The 13,992-nt window shown below is 39.9% G+C and overlaps 2 protein-coding genes across 2 annotated transcripts in view; both read right to left on the bottom strand.

The window, feature by feature from the left end:
- Positions 1–2,719: 2,719 nt before the first annotated feature.
- LOC139607125 (L-amino-acid oxidase-like) lies at positions 2,720–4,737 on the bottom strand. The gene is made up of 3 exons (XM_071459773.1): positions 4,717–4,737; positions 4,388–4,524; positions 2,720–3,655 (listed from the first exon to the last, which is right to left on the bottom strand). Exons 2-3 carry the CDS (start codon positions 4,477–4,479, stop codon positions 2,860–2,862), a joined length of 888 nt encoding a protein of 295 aa, XP_071315874.1. The 5' UTR covers positions 4,480–4,524; positions 4,717–4,737; the 3' UTR covers positions 2,720–2,859.
- A 6,012-nt stretch (positions 4,738–10,749) lies between these two features.
- LOC139607224 (L-amino-acid oxidase-like) overlaps positions 10,750–13,992 on the bottom strand; it is a 6,118-nt gene continuing 2,875 nt past the window's right edge. The window contains exons 4-8 of the mRNA XM_071459937.1: positions 13,945–13,992; positions 13,526–13,727; positions 13,047–13,115; positions 12,720–12,856; positions 10,750–12,434 (exon numbers count right to left, since the gene is read on the bottom strand). The exon at positions 13,945–13,992 is cut by the window's right edge and continues 65 nt beyond it. Of these exons, the coding sequence (XP_071316038.1) occupies positions 11,639–12,434; positions 12,720–12,856; positions 13,047–13,115; positions 13,526–13,727; positions 13,945–13,992 (1,252 nt within the window). The 3' untranslated portion in view covers positions 10,750–11,638. The remainder of the gene's footprint in view (positions 12,435–12,719; positions 12,857–13,046; positions 13,116–13,525; positions 13,728–13,944) is intronic.

The following is a 13,992-nucleotide window of genomic DNA, read 5'->3' as shown; positions in this document are numbered from 1 at the left end:
GTAAGTAAGTTTGAAAGTTTTCAAATTGAACTTTAATAAGATATTTCCTTTGACAATGTTTTTTTTTAATGTTTCTCCTTTATATTATGAACATTTTATGGAAGCCCATGTCTGATAGTAAATGGTTTGATATTAGCTGAATTATAAAAGTAAAGACAAATGAAAAAACTGTTGTAAGATGAACTTTTTTTCAGCATTGAAATATTGTAATGTTTCCTGAAAAACTGTACACTGCACTATACTGTAATTTATTTTTGTTTCTCTTTTCTCCCTTGCCTCCACAAAAGCAATACCACTCAAACCAATATGTCAGTCAACTCCTCTTCCTCTGGCAACTTCCATTGCTCAGACATAAGAACTATATATTTCATCTCCATTGCCTTCACCATCACCAGAATCTTCCTCCTCCTCCCACTCTCCTCCCTCGTCTTCTACCTGGGTCACCGACGGTGGCGGCAGCAGCGCTCCTGTGCAACAACGAGCCACTCTGACATCTTCACCTATCACATGGTGGCTGTGGAGCTGATCTATATGTTGGGGGTCATCTTTTACTTTTGTGGCTCATACACTGGTCTCTCAGAGGTGACTGCAGTGGGGACTTATGCAATGGCTGTTGTGTACCCAGGGCAGATGTTCTTTCACCTCCTGACCTGTGTGGAGCGATACCTGGCTGTTGTTCACCCTGTCACCTACTTGGGGCTGAAACAGTCAGGGGGGGTCAGGATCAGAAATGTCAGCATTGTGTGTGTGTGGCTGCTTTGTTTTGGATGGGTTGGTGTGACAGCTCTGTACCTCCCTGGGTTTCCTGATATCCCATTTTTCTGCCTCTTGGTCTTGTCTTTAGTTGTCGTCTCTTTCTGCAGCCTTTGTGTTCTCCGTGTTCTGATTCGTCCAGGGCCAGGGGATGTGGGTGGGGTCAGGGTGCGGGTTGACCAATCAAAGCAGAGGGCTTTCTACACTATTTCAGCCATTATGGGAGTGCTGGTGTTGTGGTTTGCAGGGATGCTCTTGTGTCTTGCTCTGGACAGGTCACATCTGCTGAGTAGTATTGACGGGTGTCTTCTGCTGATATCTGCAAACTGGTTGACGCTGCCCAGCATTCTGCTGTTACCTGTGCTGTTTCTGCACAGAGCAGGAAAACTGTCCTGTTGTCATTGCACCAATGGACAATAAATGTATATGATCTGCAGATAACTTTGTTTAATTAGTTAAGATTACATTTCATTATGGTAGAACTTGTTATTGCAAGTTTGAGCATAGAAGGTCAGATGTGATGTCCCTGTAAGATCTTAAGAGTTTTGAGTTTCTACAGAGGGATTCAATTTGAATTCTGACTCATGCACATGAATTCATGTTTGCAGGTTACTGACTTGTACACATAACTGGCATTTTTGTCTTCCAATAATTAGTAATTCAATCCCCAAATTTAGTAACATATGCTCGCAAATTACAAAAGTAATTCAAATTTCATTAACCATTTTCTTAGCATGTTTATTATTCATACAGGATGTGAACGACATCTGTGTTTGACATTTATGCTCATTTAGAGTAATTGCATGACATCTCTCACCATATACTGTATGATTCAAGAGCATCAACCAATAAATTCAGTTCACAAATGTTTGCATGACCATGAATGAACACATATGAGCACAGATTAACTCATTTTACTAATTTGGAGCTAACAAATGAGCTAATATGAAGGCACAGATCAAGCAGGTGAGGAGCACAGGTTACTAATCCAGATATAGAAACTTATTTAAAAGTACAAATTAAGACCTTCAGAGCATTAATATTTCATTGAGTTTAATTAATAATACAATACTAGAGCACAAACTGCTAATTTGTATGAGCAAATATCTCTGTTGTTCCTTGAAACACATGCTAAGCTTCCTGAAACAGAAGTTTCTTATTGTCACTTGCCTGCTCTCTGTCTGTATTTACCATTTGTCAGTGGTGTCTGCTGTTATTGACTGCCTATTGCTATATACAATCACTTCACATAAAGTAGAAGATTTTTTAAAGGTGGCTGTGTGTTGTGGTTTGGTTTTTTTTTTTTGAAGATTATGTTTTTTTGGAATGAATCAGTGTGTTCGGTCAATGTTCGAATCCTGACTGAGTCAGCTTGTGAAAGGGGACAGACCCTGATAGACACAACACAAAAAGCTATGTATACATCAACTGAGCATGCACAGGAAATAAACTATTCAGAGTTTACCCCAAACTGAGAAGACAAGTTTAATTCTGTAAAAACTCCTGAGGGTCAGGTGATGTATTTAAAGGTGAATATTTTACACTTTCCCTGTGTTTTATTTGAAGTGTTGATCTCCATGAGAAAAGATATATTTGTGGTGTTAAGAACCAAAAACCATCTCAGTGTAGTTTTACAGGCTGTGAGCCCCTCTTCTGATTGGCTGACTGTTTTTTGAACAATCTAATGAAAATGTAGCAGATTTCAGGTTAACATTCAGAGAAACCAAATCCTGCAAGGTTGGATGGTGGGTCCAGGTGGGCGGGGCTTGTGGTGTGGCTGAGGGTGGTGACTGTTTTATTATGACATCACAAAGTTCCAGAAGTCCTGACGGCTGGTTTTAAGGCTCAGTTTCTGAATACAGGCTGTGTGCATTTCTCTGTGGACTGAGGCTTTGATACTTTCACAGTATTAATATAGAATCTAGACCTGCTTTACGATCACAAACACATGGACACCTAACTAAGAAATTAATCAGTTCATTGAGAAAATAATCTGTAATAATCAGTAAAGAAAAAACCCAAAACCTTAAAGCAACACAATCAACAAGAAAATGCACAATACTCTTTTGTAATTTTTCTACTCTTCTACAAAGTGGATTCAACAGCCTAGAGCTCCCCTCGGTGTTTAGCTGCTGCTTTGTGCGCCTCTTTGTTGATGTTGGTAGCAGCCCTGATCGCAGATTTCATAGACGTTTCGATCCAAGCGTGAGGGAAGGCTGTGTGTTCGCCAGCGAAATGAACCCTGCCTTCATGTTTAAAGAGCTCCCTTGAGTACTCTAAATGTTGGTATGGTGTGAAGAGAGCAAAGCCACCCAAACTGTGAGGATCCATGCTCCACCTCTTCACTACCACCCCTGTGCAGCGAGACCTGACCTGCTCACCGTGGATCTTCACCAAATCTCTCAGAACGAGCTCTTTCAGATCCTCATCACTTGCTCCTTGGAAGAGGAGGGAGTCGTCAGACCAGGTGTAGGAAGCCAGAAGGACGCCGATGGTCTTGTTCTTTTGGAAACTGTGGCTGGGGTAGTAGATGTAACGAGAGGGCCTGTCGGTGATGCTCTTTCCTCCTTTGATGCCGTCCTCTGTCCAGAACGTCTCGTTGAAGGTGAGGATGATTTTGGTCGAGCTTTCATAATGGACCCCTCTCAGGGCCTCCATCTTTCTGATGGAGAGAGGTGGATCAAAGTCAATGAACAGGGCTGCTTTGGCTGTGGTCGTTACCAGGACAACGTCTGCGTGAAGGTCTGTCAAAGAGGACTGGTTGTCTGTCTGATACCATACGGTGACACCTTTAGCTGACTGGCTGATGCGCTTGACCTTGGAGTTGAGGAGGATAGGGACGTCAAGGACAGTAAGAAAAGCTTTGGCCAGAAGATCTGTCCCACCAGTCACTTCATCGTACCTTCAAAACAAAAAGACAAATCTTTATTCTCACTGAACTGAGCACAAACGTGACAAAGTGATTAACTTATTTGTACACAGTATGAGAAGTCAACACTGTGTGATAATCTGGTCACATTTATTCAGCCTCAGCCAACTACAGCATGTGATCTGTCACCAAGATATCCCTGCCAGTGGCTCCCCCTGCTTCTGGCAGACATAATACAGGTGCAATTCAAAGTAAAAAAAAAAAAAAAGACAATAAATACAGTGTTTCCTAATATATGCAGGTTAGCTAAAGATTGCTCCAATAAAGCCAAATAAACACAAATACTCGTCACACTTTAGACCCAAAACTGGCAATGAACCAGATATCTCTTTAAGATATATATGTCTTTAAGGTGCAGAGTCTATGCAATCATACAGCCAAGCGTACCTATAACCGATATGCAAAAGCAATTTAACTGGAGGAGGGGAAGAGTCATTAACATCATTATTTCTTTAAAATTACTGACCTAATAAAGGTATCACTGCTTCAAACAAAGTGCTCGTCAGATTGTTGAAGAGCAACAGCAACCCACCCTTACAAAGCCTTTCTGAATCTGGAATTCTCCGCTCAAAAATCTTAACTTTTTTCTTTGTAAAGACAAACTGTCTGACAGATGAGAACGTGGGCAAGAGCTGAACATCCGTCACTGGTTGAGTGCAACACAATGAACAAGAGTGAATGCAAAGATGCATGAACTAATCTTACTTGGTGTTGTCGCTGACATCGCTGTTGATGTAGATCATCTCGGTGAGAGCCAGGTGCATGAGGCTCTGTTCATTCAGCAAGTCTCCGATCATCCTCACTGCCTCTGCACTCAAACCACCTGCTTCCCTCAGATATTCCTGTCAAATCAAGCACAGATATTTTCTACACTGAGTGATCACTCCTTCAAATTTCATCTTAATCTTTTTTTTTCTTGAAAAATCTGTTCTCTTGCCCCATGTCTCAGTGTGACAGAGGAACATAATTAACTTAATACATGTGTTTCAGACTTTTTACTGTGTGGAATTTCATGAAGTCACAGTGTTCTTTACCTTCACAGAGTAGTGGTCATATTTATTTTAAACTATTACAGTTACAAGTTACAATCACAGTTACACAGTAAACCCATATCACCATAATCTAACCAGAAAAGATATTTAGGTCATTCTACGTCATCTTCATCTTTTCACACCTTCTGCAAAGCTTGCTGCAGCAGCTCATCGGCCGACTTCCCCCTCTCGCTTTCCAGCAGATCATACTTCAGGATGTCTGGGTTTGCTTTCACTGCATAAGTCCGTTTCCTCAGACCATGGACCAGGTAAAAAGTGTTGAGGTCTTCCATGATGAATTTGTTTAGCTTGACCCCCAGTTCTTTAGCAATCCAGCGGACAATGCTGTTAAGACACAAGGGCATGAGCGAATGTGAAAGAAAGACAATGACTGTTTGACTCTCTAGAACAGGAGGCTTCGTGATGGTGTGCGGCATTTCCAATTCAATTCAGAGATTTTAGCAAAGGTATGCATATAAGAAAAAAATGAGTAGATTGGAAGACAGTTTGTGCTTGGCCTGTCTATACATAGCAAAACTTGCAAATTTAAGACAGGGTGCGCATTCACCAATCGAAGCAAAAGGCTTTACGCAACATCACAATCATTATGGGAGTGTTGTTGTTGAGGTTTGGGGGGAATCTGGTTTTTAATCTGTTGCTTTCCTCAGATACAGTGAGCAACAGTGGTAAGCGTGTGGTGGTGACAGGTCATTCTTGGCTCATTCTGCCCAGCAGTCTGATGGTACTTCTGCTGTTTGTGCACCAAGCAGGAAAACTACCAGGCTGTAAACGCAACACTGAATCTGGATGAGGATTGGATCAGATCAGATCGGATCCACATATAAACATGGGAAATAATAGCAGTCTCTATGGAGTCCTCAAATATTAAACTTTTTTATTGCACAATATCTGAATCTTGTCAGCACAGATAAAAAAAATCCTCTTTTGGGACTTCAGCGACTACATGGATATTGTGTCACCTTGAAAGCACACAAATTACTTCCTTAAAGGCTTTTTAGAGTGTAGATTGTAAGATGTTAATAGACTTTTTAAAATACACAACATAGCATTTAATACTTCAATAAGTTCATAATGAATAGATCAGGATATAATAGAATCAGATCCAAAACTTCACTCATCATTATAAGACAGTTCTGACATTGTTATATCTATATATTTTTAATATTCTTTAACTGTGCTGGGAGAAGTTGTATAAAAACTGCTAAACGATGGACCAAAGTCGTAGCACTTTTGGCATACCACAGGGCTCAGTTCTAGTCCCCCTTCTTTTTCATAAGCAGAGGTGGGCAAAGTACACAACTCCATTGAGTCACAGTATAGATACTCCTGGTCAAATATTACTCCAATACAAGTGAGAGTTGTTGAAAGTATTGGAGTACTTGTTTGTAACATAGTTTACAGAACCTAACGACTCTGAAACAACTGAGTGCACCGACTTACTTGTAGAACCTGTAGAATAAAAAGCTTGATATGAAGCCTGCCCCTGTTCATAAGATCAGCAAACTTCATCATGGACATCATAATGTGGCCGTTCCAGAATTTTCTGCATTCACTTGTGATCATTTATAATGTGATCATCACAGCCCACAATTAGCCTGTGAAAAACAAATATAAAAGAGTCTCTGATGAATGGCAGCATGTTTGAAGGTGCAGTCATGACTGCAGTGATTCATTGAACTGATAGAGTGCGACTGAAAGGTCAAACCTGGCTCTTAAAATGACAGTAGCTTTATTTGTAGAATGGCCATGGTCATTATGAAGCACACTGTGATGAGACTGCAGTCTGCACACACAGATGCCCTGTCTGCATGGCACTATCTAATTTGAATAAACAGCAGTCTTTGTTTGCAGGTCATTTGAATCCTGTCTAACAGGTTAGATTAATGATATTGGTGTGGAAATATCTTAACACCATGACTGACTGAAAGGCTTTGTGTTTGGAGGTTAATTTAAAAGAAAAATGCATTGATTTTAAAATTATGATTTATTGTTTAATCCTCACTGTTAAGACTTTTTTGACACAAAAACAAACTGTTATTCAAACTGTGTCACTGAAATATCCTCAAGCAACATCACTACCAGTGATGCTCATCAGCAGCTGATCCTGTGCTCTGACCTCCCAATGGAAGGATAATGAGAGAAGAAAATTTGCCTTCTGTGACCCTACAAGCACCACTCATTTGTTTGATAGCACGCAAAACTCCAACACCCACAGTCCTTTGTCAGAGTTTGTCAGTCTGACAGTGACAAGCACCATTAATACACCCACACACAGATGCATTAAAATATATTAAAATATATCAGGATCAGACCCTTGAGAACAGGTGTCAGTGAGTTTGGAGCTACAGGAGACAGAAGATCAGCACCAAACACTGCTGACAAGGTGAATATCCTTCACTCAGGTTATGTTTTCAGTTCATATCGTAAATGCTTGATTTTCCACAGATGTTACCATTTTTCATGCTGCTGTATTGACTAAAACTCAGGAAACTGTTTTTCTTTCTTTTAACACAGCTTTCCTCTCTACATTAACGTTATGTCATTCTTTTATGTTTAAATGAAAATTATTTCTAAAATATAGGTAACACTTTTTGAACTTTCATCACAAGAAGGGATTGGGTTCAATAAGATCTTTTCTTTGAAAATGTTTTTCAGTGTTTTTGCATCACATTATGATATGGAAGCCCTTTTCTGCCAAAAAAAAGAGATGAACTCAGGTATTTTCAATAAAATCAAATAGGGATGATGGAGAGGAATTTGCTGCCAAGTAAATTCTTTTAAATCTACATACAATAAATAAACATCAATATTATGCTTGCTTAAATTGTGATTGATAATTATTTCCTGCTTAAGAACTTTGACACACAATACTGTTTGTTGGATGTACAGACGTAAGTAAGTTTGAAAGTTTTCAAATTGAACTGTAAATGACCAATGTAATTTTCATGAACTTTAAACTCAATGAGGGATTTTTTAAAATCTTTTTTATAAGATATAATAATAATATAAATGTTCCTCCTTTATATTACGAACATTTTATGGAAGCCCATTTCTGATAGTAAAAATAAATAAATGAAATATAAATAAATTCAATCGATATACAAAGTAACTACTTATTGAGTGTTTTTATGAATAGGATTGTAAAACAACACTAACATCACAATGCTCAAGCAAATGTATCCGCTGCTGTCATAGACAAACACAGTGAAATGGTTCGATATTAACTTAATTATAAAAGTATTCAAATTGAACTTTAATAAGATATTTCCTTTGAAAATGTTTTTTTTAATGTTTCTCCTTTATATTATGAACATTTTATGGAAGCCCATGTCTGATAGTAAATGGTTTGATATTAGCTGAATTATAAAAGTAAAGACAAATGAAAAAACTGTTGTAAGATGAACTTTTTTTCAGCATTGAAATATTGTAATGTTTCCTGAAAAACTGTACACTGCACTATACTGTAATTTATTTTTGTTTCTCTTTTCTCCCTTGCCTCAACAAAAGCAATACCACTCAAACCAATATGTCAGTCAACTCCTCTTCCTCTGGCAACTTCCATTGCTCAGACATAAGAACTATATATTTAATCTTCATTGCCTTCACCATCACCAGAATCTTCCTCCTCCTCCCACTCTCCTCCCTCGTCTTCTACCTGGGTCACCGACGGTGGCGGCAGCAGCGCTCCTGTGCAACAACAAGCCACTCTGACATCTTCACCTACCACATGGTGGCTGTGGAGCTGATCTATATGTTGGGGGTCATCTTTTACTTTTGTGGCTCATACACTGGTCTCTCAGAGGTGACTGCAGTGGGGACTTATGCAATGGCTGTTGTGTACCCAGGGCAGATGTTCTTTCACCTCCTGACCTGTGTGGAGCGATACCTGGCTGTTGTTCACCCTGTCACCTACTTGGGGCTGAAACAGTCAGGGGGGGTCAGGATCAGAAATGTCAGCATTGTGTGTGTGTGGCTGCTTTGTTTTGGATGGGTTGGTGTGACAGCTCTGTACCTCCCTGGGTTTCCTGATATCCCATTTTTCTGCCTCTTGGTCTTGTCTTTAGTTGTCGTCTCTTTCTGCAGCCTTTGTGTTCTCCGTGTTCTGATTCGTCCAGGGCCAGGGGATGTGGGTGGGGTCAGGGTGCGGGTTGACCAATCAAAGCAGAGGGCTTTCTACACTATTTCAGCCATTATGGGAGTGCTGGTGTTGTGCCTTGCAGGGATGCTCTTGTGTCTTGCTCTGGACAGGTCACATCTGCTGAGTAGTATTGACGGGTGTCTTCTGCTGATATCTGCAAACTGGTTGACGCTGCCCAGCATTCTGCTGTTACCTGTGCTGTTTCTGCACAGAGCAGGAAAACTGTCCTGTTGTCATTGCACCAATGGACAATAAATGTATATGATCTGCAGACAACTTTGTTAAATTAGTTAAGATTACATTTCACTATAGTAGAACTTGTTATTGCAAGTTTTAGCATAGAAGGTCAGATGTGATGTCCCTGTAAGATCTTAAGAGTTTTGAGTTTCTACAGAGGGATTCAATTTGAATTCTAACTCATGCACATGAATTCATGTTTGCAGGTTACTGACTTGTACACATAACTGGCATTTTTGTCTTCCAATAATTAGTAATTCAATCCCCAAATTTAGTAACATATGCTCGCAAATTACAAAAGTAATTCAAATTTCATTAACCATTTCCTTAGCATGTTTATTATTCATACAGGATGTGAACGACATCTGTGTTTGACATTTATGCTCATTTAGAATAATTGCATGACATCTCTCACCATATACCATATGATTCAAGAGCATCAACCAATAAATTCAGTTCACAAATGTTTGCATGACCATGAATGAACACATATGAGCACAGATTAACTCATTTTACTAATTTGGAGCTAACAAATGAGCTAATATGAAGGCACAGATCAAGCAGGTGAGGAGCACAGGTTACTAATCCAGATATAGAAACTTATTTAAAAGTACAAATTAAGACCTTCAGAGCATTAATATTTCATTGAGTTTAATTAATAATACAATACTAGAGCACAAACTGCTAATTTGTATGAGCAAATATCTCTGTTGTTCCTTGTAACACATGCTAAGCTTCCTGAAACAGAAGTTTCTTATTGTCACTTGCCTGCTCTCTGTCTGTATTTACCATTTGTCAGTGGTGTCTGCTGTTATTGACTGCCTATTGCTATATACAATCACTTCACATAAAGTAGAAGATTTTTTAAAGGTGGCTGTGTGTTGTGGTTTGTTTTTTTGAAGATTATGTTTTTTTGGAATGAATCAGTGTGTTCGGTCAATGTTCGAATCCTGACTGAGTCAGCTTGTGAAAGGGGACAGACCCTGATAGACACAACACAAAAAGCTATGTATACATCAACTGAGCATGCACAGGAAATAAACTATTCAGAGTTTACCCCAAACTGAGAAGACAAGTTTAATTCTGTAATAACTCCTGAGGGTCAGGTGATGTATTTAAAGGTGAATATTTTACACTTTCCCTGTGTTTTATTTGAAGTGTTGATCTCCATGAGAAAAGATATATTTGTGGTGTTAAGAACCAAAAACCATCTCAGTGTAGTTTTACAGGCTGTGAGCCCCTCTTCTGATTGGCTGACTGTTTTTTGAACAATCTAATGAAAATGTAGCAGATTTCAGGTTAACATTCAGAGAAACCAAATCCTGCAAGGTTGGATGGTGGGTCCAGGTGGGCGGGGCTTGTGGTGTGGCTGAGGGTGGTGACTGTTTTATTATGACATCACAAAGTTCCAGAAGTCCTGACGGCTGGTTTTAAGGCTCAGTTTCTGAATACAGGCTGTGTGCATTTCTCTGTGGACTGAGGCTTTGATACTTTCACAGTATTAATATAGAACCTAGACCTGCTTTATAATCACAAACACATGGACATGTACTTTCATACAATATGGGCCTTTAATGCCACTGCAATGCCTGCTAAGTCATCAGCTGAGGTCAACAAAGTTCAGTACTTGTTTCCCATCATTAATTAACAGTAAAATTCTTTATTGAGAGGTAGTTACAGTGGACATGTTTTTAACAGCAGAGGAAAGCTTTGTGAGCATTGCTCATACACTTCAAGCATGGAGGAATGGTGTACATACTGTTCATTGGTAATGGTAAATGGACTGCTTATATCGCTCTTTTCTAGTCTTATTGACCACTCAAAGTGCTTTACAATGTGAACCACATTCACACACACACAGTCATACAGCACTTACACCTACGCATGGAGCGCTTCACACATTCATACACTGATGGAACAGCCATCAGAGGCAATTTGAAGTTCAGTGCCTCGCCCAAGGACACTTTGACACGTGGGATCTAACCACCGACCTTCTGATAAGTGGACGACCTGCCACAGCCACAGCCGCCCATCAGAGTCAGTTATTGCTAAATGACTGCACAAATGACATCTGATTATGCTGTTTGCAGTGTGAAACGTCTGATCTGGATTACATCACAGTGAGCCTCAGTTTTCAGGCAAGTAATTAGAGCCACAACAATTAGATGACTAATCAATCCAAAGGAAATTTATTGGTAACAATTTTGGTAAATTGATTTATTAATTTTTCAACATTTTGCTTGTTGAAAGTTCCCACGTATGAGGATTTGCATATTTTTTGCCATATAATAGGAAATAAAATACAGTGAACTCATCTGAAGACGTCTTGTTGTACTCGTGAAGTTGTGATGGCCATTTTTTACTACTTTTGATATTTGAGAGACAAAGCAATTAATCAGTTCATTGAGAAAATAATCTGTAATAATCAGTAAAAAAAAAAAAAAAAACCTTAAAGCAACACAATCAACAAGAAAATGCACAATACTCTTTTGTAATTTTTCTACTCTTCTACAAAGTGGATTCAACAGCCTAGAGCTCCCCTCGGTGTTTAGCTGCTGCTTTGTGCGCCTCTTTGTTGATGTTGGTAGCAGCCCTGATCGCAGATTTCATAGACGTTTCGATCCAAGCGTGAGGGAAGGCTGTGTGTTCGCCAGCGAAGTGAACCCTGCCTTCATGTCTAAAGAGCTCCCTTGAGTACTCTAAATGTTGGTAGGGTGTGAACAGGGCAAAGCCACCCAAACTGTGAGGATCCATGCTCCACCTCTTCACCACCACCCCTGTGCAGCGAGACCTGACCCGCTCACCGTGGATCTTCACCAAATCTCTCAGAACGAGCTCTTTCAGGTCCTCATCACTTGCTCCTTGGAAGAGGAGGGAGTCATCAGACCAGGTGTAGGAAGCCAGAAGGACGCCGATGGTCTTGTTCTTTTGGAAACTGTGGCTGGGGTAGTAGATGTAACGAGAGGGCCTGTCGGTGATGCTCTTTCCTCCTTTGATGCCGTCCTCTGTCCAGAACGTCTCGTTGAAGGTGAGGATGATTTTGGTCGAGCTTTCATAATGGACCCCTCTCAGGGCCTCCATCTTTCTGATGGAGAGAGGTGGATCAAAGTCAATGAACAGGGCTGCTTTGGCTGTGGTCGTTACCAGGACAACGTCTGCGTGAAGGTCTGTCAAAGAGGACTGGTTGTCTGTCTGATACCATACGGTGACACCTTTAGCTGACTGGCTGATGCGCTTGACCTTGGAGTTGAGGAGGATAGGGACGTCAAGGACAGTAAGAAAAGCTTTGGCCAGAAGATCTGTCCCACCAGTCACTTCATCGTACCTTCAAAACAAAAAGACAAATCTTTATTCTCACTGAACTGAGCACAAACGTGACAAAATGATTTACTTATTTTGTACACAGTATGAGAAGTCAACACTGTCTATGCAATCATACCACCAAGCGTACGAATCTGGAATTCTCTACTCAAAAATCTTAGTAACTTTTTTCTTTGTAAAGACAAACTGTCTGACAGATGAGAACGTGGGCAAGAGCTGAACATCCGTCACTGGTTGAGTGCAACACAATGAACAAGAGTGAATGCAAAGATGCATGAACTAATCTTACTTGGTGTTGTCGCTGACATCGCTGTTGATGTAGATCATCTCGGTGAGAGCCAGGTGCATGAGGCTCTGTTCATTCAGCAAGTCTCCGATCATCCTCACTGCCTCTGCACTCAAACCACCTGCTTCCCTCAGATATTCCTGTCAAATCAAGCACAGATATTTTCTACACTGAGTGATCACTCCTTCAAATTTCATCTTCATTTTTTTTTCTTGAAAAATCTGTTCTCTTGCCCCATGTCTCAGTGTGACAGAGGAACATAATTAACTTAATACATGTGTTTCAGACTTTTTATTGTGTGGAATACCATGAAGTCAGAGTGTTCTTTACCTTCACAGAGTAGTGGTCGTATTTCTTAAGTGCAGCTTTACAGCCATGGGCCTCCACTTCATCTTCCACCTACATTAAAAAACAAAACAAAACTATTACAGTTACAAGTTACAATCACAGTTACACAGTAAACCCATATCACCATAATCTAACCAGAAAAGATATTTAGGTTATTCTACGTCAGTGTGTGCTTATGAAAAAAGATTTAATCTCTCATTCAAAATGGTAATATGTCACCTAGATATGTAAATACAAAATTATTAACCATAACACTTACTTTGAAGTTTATAAAAAATACATCAACTTCTGAAACTTACTTTAATAATCAGCTGAAATCAATACACACAAAAATACTTTCAGTCCCCAAAGTAATTTCTCAGTAGTCGAAAAAGCAGTCAATATGATTTACATTTAGAGGAATGCATCAGTTCACTTAAAGCTCTTATAGAGGGAATAATGTCATCTTCATCTTTTCACACCTTCTGCAAAGCTTGCTGTAGCAGCTCATCGGCCGACTTCCCCCTCTCGCTTTCTAACAGATCATACTTCAGGATGTCTGGGTTTGCTTTCACTGCATAAGTCCGTTTCCTCAAACCATGGACCAGGTAAAAAGTGTTGAGGTCTTCCATGATGAATTCGTTTAGCTTGACCCCCAGTTCTTTAGCAATCCAGTGGACAATGCTGTTAAGACACAAGGGCATGAGCGAATGTGAACGAAGACAATGACTCTCTAGAACAGGAGGCTTAGTGATGGTGTGTGGCACTTCCATATTAATTCTGAGATTTTAGCAAAGTTATGCAAATAAGAAAAAAATGAGTAGATCGGAAGACAGTTTGTGCTTGGCCTGTCTATACATCGCAAAACTTAACGCAAATTTAAAGACATATTTTGACTCACTGGTGAAAATTTGGGATCCTCATTGCTCCCATTTCAGCGTACCAGCCC

This window comes from Trachinotus anak, unplaced genomic scaffold (assembly GCF_046630095.1).
Source record: "Trachinotus anak isolate AG129_WGS33_773 ecotype Australia unplaced genomic scaffold, CSIRO_AGI_Tana_v1 ptg000023l, whole genome shotgun sequence".
Lineage (NCBI taxonomy): Eukaryota > Metazoa > Chordata > Actinopteri > Carangiformes > Carangidae > Trachinotus > Trachinotus anak.
This window is presented reverse-complemented; position numbering and strand designations above follow the sequence as displayed.